The sequence below is a fragment of the Lonchura striata genome, chromosome 4 (genome assembly GCF_050655825.1).
Source record: "Lonchura striata isolate lonStrDom1 chromosome 4, ASM5065582v1, whole genome shotgun sequence".
Lineage (NCBI taxonomy): Eukaryota > Metazoa > Chordata > Aves > Passeriformes > Estrildidae > Lonchura > Lonchura striata.
Window position 1 is genome coordinate 13585326 of NC_140706.1, and position 22489 is coordinate 13607814.

At 38.8% G+C, this 22489-nt stretch overlaps 2 protein-coding genes across 5 annotated transcripts in view; one reads left to right on the plus strand and one right to left on the minus strand.

Moving 5' to 3' along the window:
• Positions 1-306: 306 nt before the first annotated feature.
• Positions 307-13324, plus strand: ZNF518B (zinc finger protein 518B). Of its 3 annotated transcripts, none has more exons than XM_021554310.3 (2): positions 307-500; positions 7871-13324. In XM_021554310.3, the coding sequence occupies exon 2, from the start codon at positions 8073-8075 to the stop codon at positions 11295-11297; it is 3225 nt and encodes a 1074-aa protein (XP_021409985.2). In that variant the 5' UTR covers positions 307-500; positions 7871-8072; the 3' UTR covers positions 11298-13324. The 3 variants fall into 3 exon arrangements, with proteins under 3 accessions (XP_021409985.2, XP_021409986.2, XP_021409984.2); XM_021554311.3 differs by lacking the exon at positions 307-500 and adding an exon at positions 663-820; XM_021554309.3 differs by lacking the exon at positions 307-500 and adding an exon at positions 667-860.
• The window catches only part of CLNK (cytokine dependent hematopoietic cell linker), a 38509-nt gene continuing 26492 nt past the window's right edge, over positions 10473-22489 (minus strand). Inside the window, exons 14-17 of one of the 2 annotated variants that reach the window (XM_085577699.1) lie at positions 21062-21195; positions 20665-20742; positions 20378-20533; positions 10473-15134 (exon numbers count right to left, since the gene is read on the minus strand). In XM_085577699.1, the coding sequence (XP_085433825.1) occupies positions 15006-15134; positions 20378-20533; positions 20665-20742; positions 21062-21195 (497 nt within the window). In that variant the 3' untranslated portion in view covers positions 10473-15005. The remainder of the gene's footprint in view (positions 15135-20377; positions 20534-20664; positions 20743-21061; positions 21196-22489) is intronic. The other variant, XM_031504576.3, reaches the window with a different exon arrangement.

Genomic DNA, 22489 nt, shown 5'->3' on the forward strand with positions numbered 1-22489 from the left:
GCTTCCTTCGGCCTGCTGTGTCGGCGCGGAGGGACGGCCGCCGGCCCGGCTCCTCATGCGGCGGGCCGGGGCTGCCATCGCTGCGCTCTCCGCGGGGCAGCGCGGCCCGGGGCAGTGCCGCGCCCGGCAGCGCTCGGGATCGCCCGGTAGAGCCCGGCAGCGCTCGGGATCGCCCGGTAGAGCCCGGCAGCGCTCGGGATCGCTCAGTATGGCCCGGTAGAGCCCGGCACGCTCGGTAGAGCTCTACGCGCGGCGGGCGGGGCGCGCTGAGGTCAGTTCCGCCGCCGCGCGGCCGGGGCCGGGCCGGGCCGGCGGCGGGGGGCTCGCTCGCCCGCCCTGCCGGAATGAGCGCCGCAGGGCGGGGCGGCAGCGGCCGCGCAGGACGCGGGGCGGCGCTGCGTTCTCCCGTGTCCGGACACAACGGGAGCGGCGGCGGCCGGCGGGGCCGGCGCCGAGGGACGCGGCCCTTCCTCCATCGCCCTCGCCGCGCTCCGAGCCAGGTGAGTCCCGGCCCGCCGCTCCCGCCGCTCCCGCCGCTCCCGCCGGGCGGCCGCGCGGGGCGGGCGCGGCGCGCGGTGCTGCCCCCTGCGGGCCGGCGGCGGCACTGCGCGCGGCGGCGGCGGGCGGAGGTTGCGCGCCCCCAGCGCAGCCCCGCGGCGCGCTCGGGCCCGCGCGCGGGAGCGCCCCGGGGAGGCCGCGCGGGCGCGGGGCCGGCAGCCGGGCCGGGGGCGGCGTGCCCAGGGAAAGGAGGGCTGGCGTTGCTGAATCGGGGACGCCATCAGGCCGCTTTGGACTCGGATGGACTAAAGCTGTTGTCCAGGTTTGTCGTCTTGGTCATCCTGAAGAAAAGGAGCTGTCGGGTTAGTAAATGTATTCATCAGCAAAACAGAACATCCTGTGTTTTGTGTGCAAATAAGGTTCTTTTGAGTCTTTGGGCATAAGATTGGCTTAATTGAATCCCATATTGAATTTTGTTGCAAGACAGTCTATCATTGAAAAGTATTTCATTGGACGCTTAAAATAATTTAGACGTATAAACCGATTTTCTTCTAAATAAATAAGCCAGTGTTAACGTAGATGTAGCCAAAATGTCGTGCAATGTACATTTAATTTAAAAAGTCTGCTTTATAGTTGAGAAGACTAATGGTGTTTTACAGGATTTTTCTAGCAGTCTGTTGTGCATTGTTACTGCAGTAGGTGGTTACAGTCAAGGATCTTTTCTTGCACGTACAAACAGTATGTGGCTAATTTTAGCAGGAATGAAATCTGTGGAAATCAATTTTAACATCTACATGAGTGCTTGGAGATCTGGGCATGGAGGGATATGTGCTTTTAATGGGTCTCTTCCCTCTCCCATTTTCTTCAGTGCCATACTTCCTTGCTGTATTTCCTACAGGCCTTAGAACTCAAGAGTAGAGTAATGCTTTGTACTAGTCAGTATGCTGTGGATATGCAGAAAGACTTTGAAAATCGTTTTAAATTGTGTGAAATGATGAAATGAACACCACAGATTAAAATAAATTGATCATACATGTAATGATAAACAACTGTATAAACATATCTGAGCTGTGTAGAATACTGCTTTTGTTAGTAGTTTTTTGGTAATGCCTTGTTTAGCTTATTGCAGGAAGACCACCAAGCAGTTGAATGTTATGACAGAAATGTGTATCTTTCAGATACAAATAAAGCTAGGCCTTGTTCCTAGAGCCGCAGGGAAGCAGACCTCCATTTCAGTAGAATGCTGCATGGTACATACATGTACCTGTGTCCATACAATGCCAAAAAAATCTTAGTAGATCGGTCAATTTTTCAATTATGCATTCAAAAAAATAGTGATTTCCTTTCAAACGGTGTTTTGTATGACTTTGTAAGTAATCAACATTTTAAGTGTAATTTATTTTTTTCTATAGAGTGAAAGAACTGTATATTTTTTAATAAAAATGAGCTCTAACAACTTGGTGCATCATCCTTGCTCTTCTTAATTGTCTGCATTGTCAATCCTCATTCAGTTTGCTTTGAAAAACCTCATGTGAATTTCAGCTAAAAACCAAGAACTGTTACGACTATGTGATTAGCTGTTATTGTGAGAAGACAAAATGGCTTTTTAAGAAGAAATACTTGTAGATGACATTTTTTTGGTGCATTTAAATTGTTTGTTTTTTAATACAAAATTAATTATTTTAATTAATGCAATATGTAATACTTGAGTGAAGCACTTTGGCTCTCTCCCAGTCATTAGGCCTAAAATGAGTGACTGGTAATTGGCAGCCATGTAGTTGGGTCAGTAGAACAGTTAACTCTGCTGAACAGAAATAGTTGATGTTAAACAGTCAGTATATATATGTATGTATATATAAATGTATATATATATATATATATATATATATATATATATATGTATATATAAGTGCCAAATACAGGCAAGGTAATTTTAAGCATATATAGAAATTGATTGAAATTTTTCACCATGGCTCAAATTTTATACACTGCATCCTCCTGATGCTGTGATGCACAGTGTCTTCCAAATCTGCTTAAACTTCTTTTTCTTAGGGGTGACTTATATGGGCATTTCAGTACCAAAGCACACCCTGATTATTGGCTGCAGTCTGTGATCTTTGTGCCTGTGTGCTTTGCCGAAGTAAGGGCTCATTTATTTGATCACATAGGCTACATGCATCCTGCTCATCACACCCTTTGCATTGATAGCAGCATGTAGTTTGAGCTAAAGGAAACAGAAGCCCTGGAATGTACATATTTTTCTTTGAAATGATGAACAAATTTTTGATGTATTTGAAGTAAAGAGAAATTTCCAGTCTGACAGTGGCTACATCAGTGGTTTATAACCTACTGCAAAAACCCTTGTACTGGTTGAATTTGGCATAGTCAGGCTGCAGAGGATGTTTGATCCTATTTTCCTTTGTTTTGATGGATCTTTGTTTTTTAACCTTTATGTACCTGGGATATCCAGAGTTTGCAATGCCTTTTAATTTCTGTGAATCTGTTAATTTCTTGTGTCTTGAGCGGCAAAGTTCAAGATACGATATTGTTGTGTGAAAGGCAGAAATGTTTGTTTTGTTGAATGTCTGACCTTTTAATGTCACTGGATTGCAGGTGTTTGGTAGGAGTGAATGGGAAAATTTGGTTTATCTTTTGTGTGATGTCTTTTTTCCATATGTGTTTTTTTTTTTTTTTTTCCCTCTCCAAACTAGGGTCTCTAATTTTTTTGAATGTTTCCTAATTTGGGTACTTTGTTGTATTTCTTAATATTTTAATATTTTTTTCTGAATTCATTCCTGTGAAGACCGTAACTGGAATTGACTTTGACACTTTTAGTGTCTCTTATTTCATTTTTCATCTGTCCCATTTCTGTGTTTGCCATTAAGACTCTTTGCAGACTTCGAGGTCTTCCTTTAATGATATCTTTGGGCTGGTCTGTGTGCACAGACCAATATATGATTATAACTCAAAAATCAACTATCTGTCTTTTAATTAAATCTTCTGAAACATGTTTCTGCCAATCCTTCAAATACAAAAACAAATCTTTAGGGGAATTCCTCCCCCTCCCCACCTTCCCCAGTGGTATGGAGTGAATGTATGTAATGTTCACCTCCCTGTGTACATTGATGATCTTGGATTTCTGAAATAACTAGAAAAAAAATATTTTTAATGCAGGCATGAAATTACAATATAATTTTGGGCTTGTTTTATCCAAAATAAGTATAAATTGGAGCTGTTTGTATCAAAACCTTTGTTATTAACTGGTCAATGTTAAAGGTATATGGTGAAAAGCTAGCTAGGAAGACAGTAGAGATGTTACTTTGACATCAGCTGGTTATTCAGTTGGTTTTTTTACCCTTTACTGGGTCTGGCTGGATGGAGTTAAATTTCTTGAAAGCAGCCTGTACAGTGCTGTTTTGGATCTGTGGCTAAAACAGTCTTGGTAACACACCGGTGCTGAACAATGTTTGCACAATGTCAAGGTTTTCTTCCCGCCCAACTCTATTGATTAGACGTGGGGTGGGCAAGAGATTGGGAGGGCACAAAGCTGGGACAGCTGCCCAGAATTGGTCTGGGGGTAGTCCACATCATGCAGGGCTGTGCTCAGCCATGAAAACTGGAAGCAGAGGGGGGTTGCCTTCCAGGGTGGCTGCTGCTCAGAGACTGGCTGGGCATTGGTTTGCTTGTGGAAGGTGGTGAGTGATTTCCCTTCTGTCACCTCCCTGCTTCTTTCCTTCTGTTAAACTGCCTTTGTCCTGACCTATAAACTTTCCTGTGCTTCTTCCCTTTGCTCTCCTTGCTCCTGAGGGAGGGGAGGGTGGGACAGCAGGAAGCGGCTCTGTGGCTGCTTGGCTGCTGCCTGGGATCAGCCTGGCACACCAACGCTGGGAACCCGCATTCCAGCAACAATATTTGTCACAGGTCTGCATGAAAACATGGTTTTGGGCTTAAACCATGGCAGACTTTCCTACATATAGCTGTCTGAATTGGAAAAATTTGGAAGGATTGGTAGCCTGTTCTTCGAATTACCTCTGTTAAATTTTTCTGGCATAGTCTTGGACTGAGAAGCCCAGAACTGTTAAGTTGAAATGTTCTGAAAATGTTGGACTGTGTTTCTTGTACTTTCTTGCCCTTTAAAGGTTGTGGATTATTTTTTATGTTCTCCCATAAAGTGAAATCTACAGAGTTTAAAAAACACAAGAAAATTCTCTGGGTTTATACTTTTTTTGTGGTCAGGGATGTTGATGGCATAAATTCTCTATACTTAGCTTTCAGTGAGTTCACATGGAGGGCGGTTTCAGTATTAATGGATAGATGTTAACAGCAGAAAAAGGCAAATACTGACATAATTTCCCCGTTTCCTTTCAGATGCCATGTTACTTCTTTCTTAAAGCTGTATAGAAATGCATAAAGCATCTTTGGTCTGGATCTTGAACATATCAAGATCTCTTATCTTCTTTCTCCTGAAATAAAACAGTGGATGTCCTGAACAGGCCTGCCACCACACTTGCATGTCAGCGGGTTAGTCTTAAGTCTAGAAAATGGTAGTAACCAGGGAAGGATGTTCCATCTGAACTACTGCAAATGTTGTGCTTTTCAGTCTTCTTTAGAATCTGGATGATAAAGCACATAATGTCATCCACATTAGAATTGCTTGAAGAAAATCCTCCAGATCATGATACAGCAGTCATGTGTACTTTCCTCTTTTCTGCAACACTGCCATTGATTTGTTTTTCAGATTGTGTGTATTTTCACAGCTGTCTGCGTTGCAATGAGATGAGATTACTACAGTTCTAGAGCTGCCCACTAAGGAGTTTTAGTGTACACCCATCCATCTGCTTAAGAGTGAGAAGTTTGTTATGTTGCCCCAACCAGTTTTCTAACTTACTGATGTTTGTGGTTACATCAGAACACTTTGAAGAGCCCTATCTTTAGGGCAGCATTGATGTATCAGTCATGGATGTTGATGCAGTACAAGGAAGATGATGGACTCGCTGAGTGGTTTGTGTTGGAAGAGACATAGTTCAACTTCCTGCCATGAGAAAGAATGCTTTCCACTAGACCAGACTGCTCAGGGCTCCATCCAGCCTGGCCTTGAGCACTGCCAGGGATGGGGCATCCACAACTTCTCTGCACAACCTGTTCCGGTGCCTCACCGTCCGCACAGTAATGAATTTCTTCCTAATATCTAATTTAAATCTTCCTTTCTTCAGCTTGAAGCTATGTCCCCTTGTCCTACCACTGCATGCCCTTGTGAAAAGTCGCTCTGCAGCCTTCTTGAAAGCCCCTTTTTAGTACTTGAAGGTACTTTAAGGTCTTTGTGAAGCCACCTCTTTATGCTGAACAACCCCAACTCTCTCAGCCTGTCCTCATGGGAGAAGTGCATCAGCCCTGTGATAAGCTTTGAATGGGTCCAGAGGAGAGGCACTTCCTTGTGTTGGGAGCCCCAAAGCTGGATGCAGCTGCAGTCCAGGGAGGGTCTCATGAGAGCAGAGTGAGAGAATTGCCTCTCTCAATGTGCTGGCTATGCTGCTTTTGATGCAATAGTATGGTTGCTTTCTGGGTTGTGAACACATAATATGCAGGAAAACCTCCTTGGATCAGGTATTTAGTCCTGTCAAACCACTGGGGAGATCACAGAATTATTTGGGCTGGAAAAGACCTACAAGATCATCAAGTCTAACCTGTAACCCAGCACTGCCAAGCTGACCACTGAACCATGTCCCTGAGTGCCCAGTTTACAGGTCTTTAATATCTCCAGGGATGGGGATTCCATCCCCAGGAGGTAACTCCACCACCTCCACAGGAAACCTGTTCTAATTATTGACAACCCTTTCAAGGAAAAAATTTTCTTAATACTCAATCTAAATGTGGTCTGGTGCAGCTTGAGGCGATTTCCTCTCTTCCTGTCACTTGCTACCTGGGAGAAGGGGCTGACACCCACCTGGCTGCAGCCTCCTTTCAAGTAGTTACAGAGAGCAGTAAGGTCTCCCCTGAGCTTCCTTTTTGACACCCCCAGTTCCCTCAACCACTCCTTGTAAGATTTACTCTCTAGAGCTTTCACAGCTCTGTTGCCCTTCTCTGGACTCACTCGGGCACCTCAATGTCTTTCCAGTACCATAGTTTAATTTCTCAATTACAGTATGATTATTGTGATGGGAAGCTGCTTAAGTGAACTGAGCACTTTGGTTTTGGAGTCCAAATCAGGCCCTGATCTCTGTGGGTAGATTTGGTGAGGATCTGGACTTCAGAAGCAGAAGCCTTTTTTAGAGTGTATTGGAAAACAGAAGTAACCTCATGCAATTGAATATGTTTGTGGATGGAAGTGTGTGCAACAGTATGTCTATAACTAATGATATTAGAATAAGAAAGGTGTTGATTGGACTTCATGTATGCCTCAAAAGCCTAATTTAATTGTTTATTTTCCAAGTAATAGTGGTCTCATAGTCTTGCCAAAAGGTTAAAGGCTGAGATCGTCTTCCTGTTAAATACAGTAGAGAGACAAAGTGCTGGAACCTGTGGACCAAACATATTGCATGTGTTAATTTGGTGTTTTACAGCGATATTACTGATCTCCCTCTGCCTTATGTTGCATTGTTTATTTTGCTTGATTGACATTCTGTTATATTAGGATGAAGTGAATTATTTATATGCTTGTCCACATATATAGAAGTGATTATACTGTAATATTAATAGAAGAAAAAGTAATTAATTTTGCAGGCACAGATTGTTTTGACTTCATTACTTTGAGAACATGTGAAGCATAAATCACATTTTGTTATGAATTAGTGTTCAAGACTGTTTGTATCTGAAACATTGGCACTGATTAGAAAATAACTTCTTCTGTATGTTAGAAATTTCCATGCTAACTTAAAAATTCTTTTATTTAAAAACAGACTAATAGTTCTGTGTTTCTAGTAACCATTGTAGTCACATTCTGTTTTCCTGTTTATATATGAATGGAACTTGCATGTTTCATGATATTTTGTCCTGAGTTGAGGGCTATATGTGAACTGAAATCATACTTTGCTGTTCAGTTCTGTTATCAAGTATCTTGTTTGGCTTATAAATATGTTTCTTAAGTGTAAAATTTTTCATGACATGGGAGAAATACCATAAACTCTTCAGGTTTTTATGCATAGCAGGTAATTATATGAATTTGGGAATGTTTTGAATGAGAGCAAATGTTAAAGGATTATTTGATTTGGTATGACTTCCTGGTTGTATATGCAGAATACAATCAGTGGTATATTAACAGTAGAATTGCACTCTGTAATTCATCTGTAGTCCACTAATAGTTCAATTATTAGTTCATTGTATTTCAGTGATCATTGAATCTTAATTGACTTAATGTTCTGCTTTTATTCTTTAGTGCTGCAAGCTGATTGCCTAAGAACGTGGAATATAATGCGGATGCAGTTGCTTGAGCATCATTTCTTCCAAAGCTTATATTCTACAGATTGGTAGCCTGAATGATTGATTGACAAGAAACGTACACAGGACTGATACCAAGAAAACATTTTGTCTGCTGCTGTTTTGTTTAATGAAAATGGTGCAGAGTTGCTTCATCTGAAATGCAGTTGAAAAAAATGAGGGAAATTTTACCAAGATTGTACCCTGACCAAATTAATGATAAAAACAATTCTTTAACTACATCCCCAAAACAATCTGATGATAAAACAAATCTGTCAAAAGGGGCAGATGACCAAAACTGCTGTTACCAAGGAACTGAGGCTGAGAACAATAAGTTGTCATTGATAAGCTGCATAAAGTGCAGAAATGTTCAGAAAATTTCAATGCAAGATATAGAGAAGCACAAGAAGCTTGGGTGGACTGAAGACAAAAATTTCATCTGCAAGAAGTGCAGTCATATTAAACCACCAGCTTTTGATTTTGTTCCTGAGGGTGCCAATGCTGCAGACTATGAAAAACATGAAAGAAAAACTCCAAGTAAAACCCAAAAAACGTTTAAAGTAAAAAATTTTCTGCCAGGCAAATACTACTGTGATAAATGCAGATTTTCAACAAAGGATCCTTTACAGTATAAAAAGCATGTAGGGCAACATGAAGAAATTAAGTTTCTTTGTTCCCACTGTAGTTATGTATCCTACACCAAAGGAGAATTCCAGAGACATTTGGTGAAACACACTGGAACCTTTCCGTATCAGTGTGAGTACTGTGAATATGGTGCTGTTAGACATGACTATATAGTTAAACATACAAGGAGAGTACATGAAACACCCAGAAAACGGCTGTCAAATACTCTCATGAACCACAAGCAAAAGAAACAGAGTCAAAGCACTTTATGTAAAAAGCAGAAATACAATAAAATTCGTTTCCAAAATGAACTTTCAAATTTGTCATCAAATATGGTTTGTGATATTCCAAGTAAGGCAACTAAAACAGTCTGCTTGTCTCAAAATGTAGAATGTAGCATAAACACATCATCGGTCCAGGATAAGACAATATTGGAGCCATCTGCAATGAGTGTATGTGAGAATCAAAGTGTGGAGGTTGAGGTTTATTCTCCAAAAACCGAGCCTTTACAACCTGGGATGCCTTTAACAGTAATTGCACCATCTGAACTTGTAGTTCCTTCCAACTGTTTAGCTCAGATAGTAGAACTTAAAATAGTGAATGGAGCACAACAGCTGGTTCTTAAACTAATTCCTATGAAAGAAGCAGCTTACAAACCTGTGAACTGTGCAGAAGAGGAATTTGAGAATCAAGGTATAGAACAATCTGCAGAAGTAAATAAAACTTCTGTGTGTAAAAATGAGTTACTAACTATGGAAGTGAATGTAAACAAATTATCCAGTGTTAGTAACCAGCTTAATTTGGATAGTACGTATGACAAGAATTCGGAATGTTTTTGTTCTTCTGATTCTCAGCTCTCAGGCTATAGCTCTGTAGCTATTCAGAGGGAAGACAAATCAAAATTATGCTTTCATTTGGTGAAAGGTAGTGATGTCCATTCAGGTGTTATAGAACTTCGTTCTCCATCTCTGGTGATGAACAGCGCTGAAAAAAAAAGTGATACTAAATCCTCAAGGGGGAAAGTAGATGGACAAAACAGCTTGCAGAGCGATATATATTGTTATGAAGAAGGTGAAGATACATACTGTCCAAAACACGCTTTCATTTCCGAAGGTAAAAGTTCCAAGAATATTTCAGTACAAGCTGCTCAGGAGGGCCAGAATTTTTCTGCTGTCCATAAAGAAAAGGATACATTGTCTGTGAAGAGGGTTGACAAAGAATGTAGGAGTCTACCAGTCAGCTCTAACGAAGCACATTTAGCTGGAAAGGGTTTTGATGAAAAATCTATTACATCTTCTGAAGCAGGAAAAAACTTTCACATTACTAAAACTCCAGCTTTTGAGGATATAACTTTTGGCTTGAGCAAAGTAAAGAGAACTGAAACCATAAGCCAAAAGAGTAATCATCTTCTGAAATCACTTGAACTACAGAAGATGGAAAATAAAGGCAGTCCTTTAGAAGGACCTGTTATTTCATCTGTATTTTCTCTTAGCTCTGGGACTGAAAATGTTCCAGAGGATGTCAGATGGGATGACACAAGACACAGGAAGAAATCAGCAACATTGCTGTGTAGAAAGATTGCTCAACTCATGTCTGCTGCTGAACCTAACATGAAATCCATGCCCTTGAGATGCCAGGCTTCCAGTAAAAAGTTGCTCTTGCCTCAAGAAAGTTCAGCAAGCTGTGAGGGAGCTGTTTGTGCCACTGAAGTGGAACAACCTGCAACTTTGTCTGAAGCACATGGTGGAAGAAGTGTGATTAGTAATGAAGAACACAATGAAGACCAGCTCTTTACATTTGCAAGATCTTCTAAAAGCAGGGTGACTAAAAATTCCCACGTTGCTACCCCAGTGTTTATCCCCAAAGGGACAATGCTGAGAGTGCTGAATGCTACTAGCAGTCAAAGCTCCTATGGAATAGAAAACAGGAGTGAAACATCAACTCCTGTGCATCACAATGAAATGTTTCTGCCTCGCCCAGTTCCCGTCAGTGTTTCTGAGACACTCAGCAGTAGTTTCCCATGTTTGCCTAATCAGAGCGAACCAAATGCTGAGTCCCAAACTATATCACTCAGGCAGAGACCAAAGCGAGAGGCAAGTACTAAAAACAACAGCAAGCAAACTGGTGTACCATTTCAGAAAAGCATTGAAGTGAGCAAGCAAAGCAAGCCTTATTCAAAAAGTCCCAAAAATAAGGCAAAACAAACAAGCTTCAGAGAACTTCCTAAGAGGAAAACAAGAGCTCAGTCAGAAACCACTTCAAGTTCTGATATGTCATACCTGTTGACAGCAAGACGTCTTCGACTTCTTCCTCTGAAAACAAATCAGTTGATAAAATGCCCTCGTCGTAATCAACCAGTTGTGGTACTAAACCATCCTGATGTTGATTCACCAGAGATAATTAATGTTATGAAGACTATCAACAAGTATAAAGGTCAAGTCCTGAAAGTAGTTCTGTCAGAAAGGACAAGTAGTTGTCTTGGTGTCAAACGTTATCGAAAGCGTCTTACTCTTCAGAATGCTGAGATAGGAAACCAAGCAAAAAAGCAGAGTATGCTAAAAATGAAGCTAAAAAAGACCCACAAAAACAACTACCAAGTGGTGGAAACGTCGCCAGCTGAAGCACTTCGATGTCTGTTTAAGTGTTGGTTTTGTGGGAGAGTATATATGGACCAAGAAGAATGGATTAGTCATGGACAGAGACACTTAACAGAAGCAACCAAGGGTTGGGATGTTCTTTCTCTTCAAGCAAGAAAACATTAAGTGAGAGCCTGGGGGACGTTTCCCCTCTTGGTTTTAATGAGTGACACTAACTTGCTTGGAATGGAGGATGGAAAAAAACTGCTTTATTTTGCCAAAAGTCCTCTGCTGTTAGCAAAGTGAAGAAGAGAGTAGAAGTACAGTGAGATAGAGAAGCTGATAGTGAGGATTAGGCACCACTTTGCACTCTTGTGATTGAAATTTGTATTGGAGGTCAGCTTCATCTGCTCCATAGGAGAAATTTGAAGAAGATTTGCTATGCAAACATCTTTCTAGTTACTTTAGGATACTGTTCTGTATGTGGTTTGTGCTAGGTCTGTATGGATTAAAATCTTAGATTATGAGAACTTTGTAAATTTAACAGGGTTTAGTTTGCTTTATTACAGCATGGTGTTTCAGAGATCAAGCGCATCTGTATGGAAATGCACCTTTGGTCCTCCATGGACAGCAAGTGTATGTCATAGGTTTTAGTGGCAAATTAAGCACTATGCATATAAAGTAAAATTTAAATGCAAGTGCTGTGTTTCAGTGAAATAAAAACACTTCTGATGACTTCAGAGGAGGTACAAGGGTGTAAATGAAAAATCTATGGAATCAGTTCCTCCTGATAACACTGAAAAAATGAATTTTGTTTAGTACTGAGTCTCTACCTAGACTGTATTGTGTAGATGCAAGGGAGCAGAACACTGTCAGGATTCTGTGCCATCAAGCCAGAATACCATCAGGCTTAGGCTGATAGTGTAAAGCACTTCTCTATATGGTGTGAAGGCTGTTCTAAAATAGTATTAGACAAACATAAACTCTGTACCACCTTGTGTGTGATAGAAGCATTTACAGACTTGGTATTTGGTTAGAACTCTAGCTGGTGAGCTTATTTACTAGGGAGCTTGTTGAAGACTTCAAACTGAAAAGCCAAGTTGCACAGCTTTTACATTGACAGTGTTGAACCAGATTTTCAGTGCAATCTTTCATCATACTTAAGAATTTGGATGTTGTTACAATTTATTTTTTGTAGGCCTCAAATTCATACAAGCATGTGCCTAGTTACAGATTATGTCTGATACGTACTGACTTCAGTGCAGTGTAAACATTGCTCAGTTGCTTAAACACTTCTCTAAATCAGGGCCAAATGACAGCTTTTTAGTAAAAATAGGGATGGATGACACTGAAGTTACTGTTTCTGTATGTGAGCTGTGGATGTTTCTCTTCATCTTGTCAATTTTACATCAATTTAGAATCATATAGAATAAAGTATATTGAAGCACATACTTACAATTAAAATAATGTGTTACAGTTTTAGAAATATGAAAATCAATACTGATTCTAATGCTGGATGTGTGTTCCATGTTTGAATTGGGACTTCTCTGGTAAACTGGTAGTCCCTAACTCTTTTAACTGATGGTGCATTTTTGTAAACAGTTTAGCTGGAAATATTTTTTTATATACTCCAGCAGATTATACATTGTTTTGATAAAATATTTATCATATCTACACTAGAATGTAAATATTTTAAAACTGCATCTGACTGAGGTTTACTTTCAAAACCACTTACTGCTTTCCCATAATTTTGCAATACAGTGTTAAAATCCTTCTGATAGCTGGTGCTTTAAGTCAGATCTTTTCATCATGTACACATGGAAAATTTTTGTATCATTTGTATCAGACTAAAACTATTCCACAGAACAAACTTTGTTTTTCCTGTTTTGTCAATAATAAGGAAATGACAGTTCTCATTTTGTATTCAAATGGAATTATATTTTTTTAGATGGGTACACTAGAGGGTTTTTTTTCCCCACTTCATATTCTTTGATGCCAAACCTAACAGTGCTATTTGCATTTTCAATGATGAAAATAGTTTCCATTTTAAAATTGCAGCATAACATAAAAAAAGAATACTGAAATGGTCAACACAAAAACCCCCATGGTTAGCATTCCTCCTTTGTTTTAGTTCCTTCACTCCAGGTTACTGTTTGAATTAATTTTGTTTCTGTAGAAGCTACCAAATAAATAGTTTTGAATTTTGTTTGTAAGAGTTGTCACTGGCAAAATCAGAACATTGCTCATGAAAGCTGTACTGGGGGGAATGGGGAGAGTGTTGCTGCTCAGCTTTGTGGATTGTGGGTAGTTTAAGTATACTAGTAATGCTTGTCTTCTGTAAGCAAGTTTACTGTTTACTTTAGTAAACATCTGCAAAGCTCTGTACCTCACTGCCATTAGTAAACATCTGCAAAGATCTGTATGTTGCTGCCATAATCTGTTACCTAAATTGTTAAACCTTGGGGTTTTTATGGTTTTTAATTTAGATTTTTTTTTTCTTTCAACATGAAAACCTTATAAGTTAAATTGTATTGCAGTTATGAAATTCTTAAAGCAGATTATGTCATGCTTTTTGTTATGAACTCTGCTAAACTCTTTTAGCAGCTTCTAATACTTTTACTAGATAAAATTATGTCAGAATAATTTCCTTCAGGTTTAACAGTGTCATCAGTTTGAGAGATATAATTTACAGTGGATGTTTTCTTCCCTTCTGACTCAGCATTGAGAAATAAAAAGGTTGAAACAAAATAACAATTAACTGCTAAATCTTTTTAGAGCTAGTTTGTACCACTGGTTCGTACGTCATAAATTGCGTTGGAATGCTGTGGTTTTGGGCTTGAGTGGTTTTGTTCTTCTTGTTCCTATTCTATAAGGATAAAGTAACTAAGGTTCTAAAGTAACTAGGTGATTGTAATACATCTTTTTTTGTATATTACAACAACCTAGTCAAACTTCTGAGTGTGGTTAGGAAGATTATCGATGCTGTGCAGAAAAATCCCTTCATGTAAATACGGAATTGTAGTTTGCCTTCACATACCTACAAAATTTAGCTAGCCTTCCAAAACTCAAATTGTATGAATAAATATTTCTGGGTTTTTTTTCTGGAAAAATAATCGCATTCTTATGTTCTTTGCTCATACACACTGGAACATGTTTTCTTGCTGGTTTTGAAGTACATCTACTCATTGTACTTAAGATTTTTATCTCTACATTTGCATATGGTATGAATTCAAAGTGACTGTTTGCATAATGGTCCTACTGTGTAAGTGTTTGAAGGCTCAGGTATGGCACACAAGTATCTTCTACTTAAGCTGAAGAGTAAGTGCTCATTGAATAATAGAATTTACATGATCACAGCTAGCTTTAAAATCTCCAGTGCCTATAAGCATCAACTGACACTAACTTCAGTGGCAGCTGAGCACAGCTTGTTGTTGAGCAAACATGCACACCACATGGAATTATTAGACAGTGAGAACTCTGACACACAGTGTTTCATGTGTATTTTTAAAAGCAAGAATATTTATTTAATGACTGTGGTATACTTTATTAGGTTTTGCTACTTAGCAGAGTTTCAGTGACATTTAGGTAAGCAAGGGCAAGTTTAATTTTCATCTGAAGTTAGAACATAGAGTGCAAGATAAGCAAATTGGTCCGTCATTGTCAAGGTGTCAGGAGTTGGTCTCAATACCTTCCTGTGAATTAATATCTTGACATATTGTTTACTTGTATCCTCAAAGTGAAAATGCAACAATCAAAAAATGGAGTATATCTGTAATGCTTCCTTATATTATGGGGAGCTCCTTGCTCAAAAGACTAATCTGACTTTTGAGACATTTCAGTAAGAGTTCTATTTATATCTGTACAGATGAATCAGCGACAATAAGGCAGAAAACATCAGCATGACTTGAATGGATGTGTGAGGTAGCATTGTTCTCTGTGGTTTCCTGACTGATCCTTTCCATCAATGAGCGTTATGGGAACGGATTTGTAGAAGTCAATGATCTCTTCCACTGAATTAAATTTCTGTTGGGAAAAGATAGTAATCAGTGACTGAAAGTGAAGTTGCTATAACTAATCTATAACATTAAAAGACTTGCAAATGGCAATATTAAAAATAAGTGACATTTTTTGTGGAATTATGATTAGAATGAAAGCAATTCTAAAATTAAAAGCACCATATTTTGATCCTTATATTTCTTTTTTGTGTCTCTCATGTGCAGGACAAAGCAACTAGCTCCTGAGGGCAAAAAGGGAGCATGTCCAAACTCTGATAATGCAATATCACCTATAGAAGGTTGTGATGCCAGATGTGATGATATATATTGAAATGATGAAACAACTATAAATTGTTACTAGTTTTACACTTAAGTGTAAATTTACACTTAATTAGCAGTACATGATATTTTACACTTAATTAGCAGTACATGATATTTTACACTGCAAGTTTAAATGTACCTTATTAACCTTTTTCCCATTCAGATTATTGAGACAGTTGCTATACAATCCCTTTGAAGCATGGAACAAAAAGCATCTTGTTCTGTCACGCCCAAAAAACTGATATTCTCCAGGCAACTCCTGAAGTGGTAAAGGTCTGCTTCAAGGTTGCTGACCTGATCAAACAGCAAGAGAATGCTACACAAGGTGTTTATTCTCATCTGCTGTAGTGGAAGAATCCCATTCCAATAATTAGCAGTCCTTCAGTTTAAGTAGTAGTCTTCCATGTGTGTACCTTCTAAGCTTTCATCACGCCACAAAACTCTTACCGTATCAGTGTTTTCCTCTTGGGCTAGTCTTTGTATTCATTGGTATTGAACCACCAGAACTGCACATAGTAATGTAAGCTTACTTTGACATTAATACTTGTCACCTATTTATATAATATATTCTGTAAACACGGCTCTTCATTGTACACTTCGTAGTGTCTCGTGGTAGTGTCTCTCACCCCCCACCTGATTCACACTAACAGAATCTGATCAAGGATGTGATTTGGTGAAACTGTTCCTGTATTTAGATGAAAATGGTTTGATCTCAAAGCCAGTATGGTAATTCAAGTTTTCTTATGATAATTTTTACTCATATGCATCTGTTTTACTTTGCTGTTTTGTCTGCTTGTGTTCAAAGTCACTGTTGCTACTGAAAACCGAGGCAAAACTGGTGTGTATTTCATGCCTTATGAAAGTAATCCTTACTTTTTTTATTCTAAATTAACTCTTCCAGCACCAGTTCTTTTCCTGTTTTTGAATTTTTTCTACTGGCTGGGAAGTCAAAAAGTCTACTATGATTATTCATCTGCTTTGGAAATTTAATTAGGCTTCAGTAGGTTAATGCCACATTGTTCATTTTTCTAGCTGTTTAGTAATGGATAAAAAGTGTTTCAGTATTTTATATCCCTGGCTCTATTAATGGAACTCTGCATTTTGTTAGGTGTAAAGACACCTAAAGACATGAAGATGAAGAAAATTCAGTATTTGATTTGTTTCCTTTCACTGTGTGAAGAGACTCAGCCCATCTCTGCTGTCGTAGGGATTTCCCATCTGCAGATCTCCAGCCTATTCTGGGGAGATGGGAATAGGGTCTCAAGGGTTGCTTGTGAAAGGTGTACTCTGAATTGTGTTGGGAAGGTGGTGAAACTCCAGGTTATGTTGCACATCCTGAATGAGACCTTTCATCACTGAGCTGTGGACAAGATGCTTATCTTGTAAACCTCTCTGAGCTGAAGGTACTGGCTGTTTGTTGTGCCTCTTTTCCTGACAGTAGCTGTTGACAAAGCACTGTCAGTGGGAGGCAATGTGGAAGTGCTCCCTAATCTGCCTGGATGGGCCAGGCCAGTTTGGTGGCTGCTGAAGGTGGGTGCAGCTAATCCTTTTGGCTCACATGGAAATGAACTGAGTGAAATGGTGTGACTGCTATGACTTACTACCGTTTGAAGAGGAAAGGTATCTGCAAATGCAGTGGTGAGGATGGAGAATAGTGTCTGTGGCTGGAACAGGGAGATCCAGAGATACACATCAGGCTCTGCTCTAAACTTCTTTGTAAAGCAGGTGCCAAGCTGAAGAGAAGCCTACAGCTGCCTTTCATTTTGATGCATTTTTAATTGCATTGGGAATTGAGAGTGATGCTGCAGACATGCTAAAAGCATGTATTTCGTGTGTGGCAGATCTAGTTTTGAAAAGAAGAAAAATATGTAAATTTTGTGTCATGATCAGCTTTAAATGCGAGCAAGGTTTGTATTTCATAATTTTCCAAAGAACTATGCAGATGAAAAAAAGCCAGTGTTACAGGGATCTCTGGATCTTTAATAGTGAAATTGTCTGGAGTAGAGGGAGGCAGCAGCCAAGTAAAGGATGCTCAGTTTTGAATGTAAATTCCTAAATTCCATGTATGCATCATTTTGGGGATCTGATCTTTATAGCTTTATGTAATTTGGCCTTTAGAAAGCTCAATACAGTATATTAAATATGTATGTAGGTGTGAACATCTGTGGCTAAATAGCTAGCAAAAAATGTAGCTCCACTAAGAGAGTAAGTGATTTTTTTTACCCTTCTATTTATTACGTTAGAGTTTGATACTAATTTAGCTGCATGGAACTTCAGTTACTTTTACCATAAAAATCTGATGATCAACCCCTTTTTTTCCTCCTTATGGGAACTAATGATAAAAGCACTCATGGGAGTTAAATACATTTTAAAAAATAACTGTTAATTTAAAATCTTACTTGGTGATACAATATGTTAACAACTTTTAGGCTGTATAGTAAAAATTGAAAATTGCAATAAGATAGGGAAAACTGAATAATTTTTCTTATTTATGAGTGAGGAAAAAATGTGTTTTTAATGGATGAAAACAGACTAATTCAAAAGTGAAAACACACTGCAGAAAATCTGTTAAGACCAAACCTCTGAATAAATTCACCAACCATGGAAAAATGTAATAGGTCTGCACATGTTCATTGGTGTTTAGTTTTCTTTCTCATTGGCTGGTGAAGAGGGAATATTCAGCTAATCTAGATAGAGCAGCTAGGTTTGGCTGCACTGCAAAATGTGGTGTAACAAAGGGTATCCCTGCACAGGAGCAAAACAGAGTGCTCTGGAAAGATTTTTAATGGGTACTAAAAAATTATAGGCAGCAGTCTTCTGTAATTTACACCCTTAGAAAGTGTTTTCACTTTCTTTGGAAGAAAAAAACTTAGATGAGCTGCAAAAATTGAGGTGAGAGTTTTCAAGAGCCCTTTTGGGGAACCCTATGAGACTGCCTGAGATGGAAGAAGCTCTTCTGAGCAATGTTGGTGCCACTGATTGTTCATTACTGCTTATGTGCTTTGTGCCCAGTGCTATTTTCGTGTCTGCCGCTGAGAATAATACATAGGAGTGCAACATTGCCATGTTTGTGATTCCCTGGCACAACACTTAGTTGACCAGCAAAGCAGTTATGATTTTTTCTGTTGTGCTTGATCCAGGGGAAGATTTGAGTTAAAGAATCCTCAAAGAAGAAGGGATAAGTTAGGCAGTCATGATTACACATTTGGCCAGGTCTTGGATGCACTGTGTGTTGTTAACTAGATGCTTGGAATCCTTATTTTGGAGTTGTACTTTGCAATTTGACTAATCAGTCCAGACCCAGTGTTTAAGATATGTATTGTCTGTGCAGAAGTTGGAACAAACAACAGTCATATATTTTGGTATTTCCTGAGATGGGTGGGATTGTGTTCTCCTTCCTTTTAGTTCACTAAAAATTGTTGATGTACTGTTCAAGTAATTTTCCAGTTACCTTAATTGTTAAAGCTGTTAACCTAATGAAAATTTTGTTCTATGTCTTTATTCTCTCGTGAGAATACACATATACTACACTGTTCTGTAGCGTGCCTTATTTCTGTCATTGTTTCTGTTCTGAGCTTGTTTGTATTAGAGCCATTACAGGAAGACTAAACAATGTCAGAACCGTGGACAACTAAACTTGCTTTCTCCTAAGTCACACTAAAATTCCAGGAAATCATCTGGGAGTTTCAGTTCAGAATTGCAGCCAGTACTTTATAGAATACGGATGGTCACTACAGCAGCACCAGGATGATGCACTGCAGTTCTTGATTTGTGCAACCATGCAGCTTCCAAACTGTTTCACTGTGCTTGCATAATGAGGGATTTTTTCCCCCTTTATAATTAAACAAATGTCCCTGAAGAACAACTTGCCAGTAAACCGTGTTCCTCTTTTGAAAGTTCATGAATCCTATCCCATGTTTTCTAAGAAAAACTCTTAAATATAAATTTTGGACCTATCAAATGCCTTAAATCAACTCGGGTCATTTTGATTTCAGGCTTTTTAAAGTCTGTTTATAAAAAAGGTAAGTTCTGAAAAGTATTGACATGCATGTAAAGGATATTGAAGATTCAGCTACAGAGTTTTTGCTGCTTCACCTGAGTTGGATTTGTGTCAGTGATTTCCACAGCTAGTAACTCATAAGAGGCTGTTGCTTTGCTTTTTTGCTCTGCAGCTGAGCATTCTTTAAGTTTTATGTTGTGTTTGTCTTTTCTAAGTTTTTTGGTTAGTTCTTTTGTTTTGGTTTTTTGATTGTTTTGTTTTGCCAGTATCACATTTTTATAGAGTTGACTTTCATTTTAATGTGTTTTGTTTCTTGTGTTAAACACAAGAAAACTTGCAGATACAGTGTTTTTTTAACCATATATGTAGAATAAGAATTAGACTCTTATCATTACTATTATTGAATTTAATTATGTAAAGAAGCATTGCTTGTCTAAAGGGATTTTCTAATTGAAATTTACCATATCTGAAAGACTGATTGCTAGGGACCCACATGATTTAATTGCTTCTGAATATCCATGACAACTGTTATCCTGTTGCTTCATAGCACCAGGTCCTGCTGTCAGATATGTGGAGCTGTATATATTTGAAAATGCCTGCTTAAATTATCACAAGTTTAAAAATATGCTAAAATATGTGTATACCAGAAAAGGTAGAACTTATCTTTCCTTTTTACTTTGCAGATATTACTTTCAGTAGATAATAAGTATTTAGGAGATTTTTTAATTGATTTAAATCTGAATTTGAGCATGGAGTGCAAAATTTGGTATTAAGTTATGTTGAAGCTGTTTCAAATTTGAGACACTTAAAATGAGGGTATTGTAAAATAAACTTTAATGAAACAGCAAGTTTGTTGTGTGGGAGAGTTTGTAACTAATATTTAGTATTAAGAACTTGTGAAGTCTAACATAAAAGCTATAGGCTGTAACAGCAGATGGGATTTTACTTACACACTCTCCTCTGAGCCCTGTTCCCAACGCGTATTGTTGGCTTTCTTCCAGGAATCGTACTTTAATGTTGTATACTCTTCTTCCATAATAAACAACCAAAACGTATGGTTCAGCCTTTGATTTCTTTGAACAATCTCTAACCAAGAATGTCTCATCCTGAATGACACAGATTTAAATTATGGATTGTATGGTTAGTTCACAACAAAACTTGTAAGCCATTGTGGACAGCTTACAGAAGTTTTCCCCCAAGAGTTTACCTCCCATGTTTTGAGATAAATGGTACTTACAGTGTTTTTCTGTAACAGTATCTTCTCTGCTTTATGGCGATCATATTCTCCAACATACCACTCACATTTGTTTAAATCCTTAATTTTAAGATAGCATAATCAGTGCAGAGAAATCAACAAAAACTGGCAGAAGAAAAACCAGATTGTATCTAATCTGCATTTAAAGCACATGCAGCACAGTATATAATGGTAATGCATCTATATGGAGAAATCTGTTTACGAATTGTTAATCAAATTAGACATTTAAGTTCTTATCCATGGTTTCAAGAGCTCATATTGGACTTTCTCAATGGTGCTGAACATCCACGGCTTTCATGGGGGGTCAGGAGTGGTGCCATATAGTGTTAGTCCTGTTTCCTTAAGACTTGTAATTTTTTGTAGCAAAGCTGGTCTTTACCTTTTCAGTGGGTTTGGTAAGAGATTGCATTTCCTGTTCTACAAGCAAATGTTTTGATTTATTTTTGCATGTTGCATATGATGTAGGAGGTGGTGGCTTCTTCACTGTCAAGTTATCTATACTTAATGTGGAACCTGTAAAAGTAAATTCAGAAGGAAAAAGGTTGCATTTTTAAAAGCTGTAATTTAATTTTATACTATCTTTTACTGAGTAATTTTGAGAATAGTACTTTTAATTTAGAGTATTGCGATATTAACCTTTAAAATTTAGAGCTGTCTGTGAAGAGTGGTCTTGTGCTAATGCAGCATTAGTGATTTCAGATTAATGCCCCCAGAGATTTAACACATAGGTTTCCTGATGGATTTTAATTGACTTTAATCTGACAGGCTATTGTGCACATAGCAAAGTAATAAACTATTAATAAAACAGCAAATGCTAAATAAAATACTAAATATGGGACAAGGATAATGGTTCATTCTGTTCTGTTTTCACCTTTTGAGTCTCTTTTATTTGTGTTGGATCCCAGTTACTGTTACATTGGATCATATGAAAGCCTCTCATTATTCCATTGCCAGCTAGCATTGTTTCTACCAAGTTGTTGAAACCTCAGATGATGCAGAAGTTCTGCCATGCTGATGAATTTCTTTGTGACTTGTTTCAGTTAGCAAATTCTGGGCCAAGGGGTAAGGTTGCTCTGACATTAAGGAGAAGGTGTTGGTCTTTGGCTGTGTGTGCCTGCTCCGTGCAGGGGCCTGGAGGAGCTGAAATCTTTCAAAGCAAATGTGATTTGCTATCTCTACTAGCTAGACCCAGCTAGCCAGGTCCCTGTGGAGCTAAGGAAGTGCAGGGGCTGGGTCAGGAGCACAAGAAGTCACAGGAGGCTTAGGCTGACTCTGAGGATGCAGAAACAGCCACAGAAAAGCAAGGGCGTCCTTCCTTTGTAAATTTTCACATATGTGACATGGGGAAAAATTGTTAATTGAAGTTGAAAACCACCATATTCTGCTGTATAACAGAAAACAGTTTTGTGTTTTTCATGCAGTGCTGGTGGGAGAAATGATCCAGCGTCCATTTTAAAGGTAAATGAGAAAAATGTGTTTATCAATGGCTTCCATCTTTTCCTTCTGGTTACTGTCACCAGAGACAGTGCTGTTTGTCAGGTGGTATTTCACTGTGCTTTATCTGTTCATGCTTTATCAGTTTATTACTGTTATGCCGGTGTGTAGCATATGACAATATTAAATTTTACTAGGAAGACTTTATTTTACAGAAGGGAAGTGGTGTTCACTGTTCCATTTCATATTTGTACCATGTTCTGATTTATAACTGCATTACTTTTGTTTTTAAAACAAGATCCACTGATAGCAGTAGACAAAGAGCCATGATCTTCAGCAGGCAATCAGTCTGTTCAGTAATGAAATCACTGTT

Bases quoted from the DNA above. Each gene is read 5' to 3' on its own strand.
- ZNF518B (XM_021554310.3), top strand. From the start codon at position 8,073: ATGCAGTTGAAAAAAATGAGGGAAATTTTACCAAGATTGTACCCTGAC.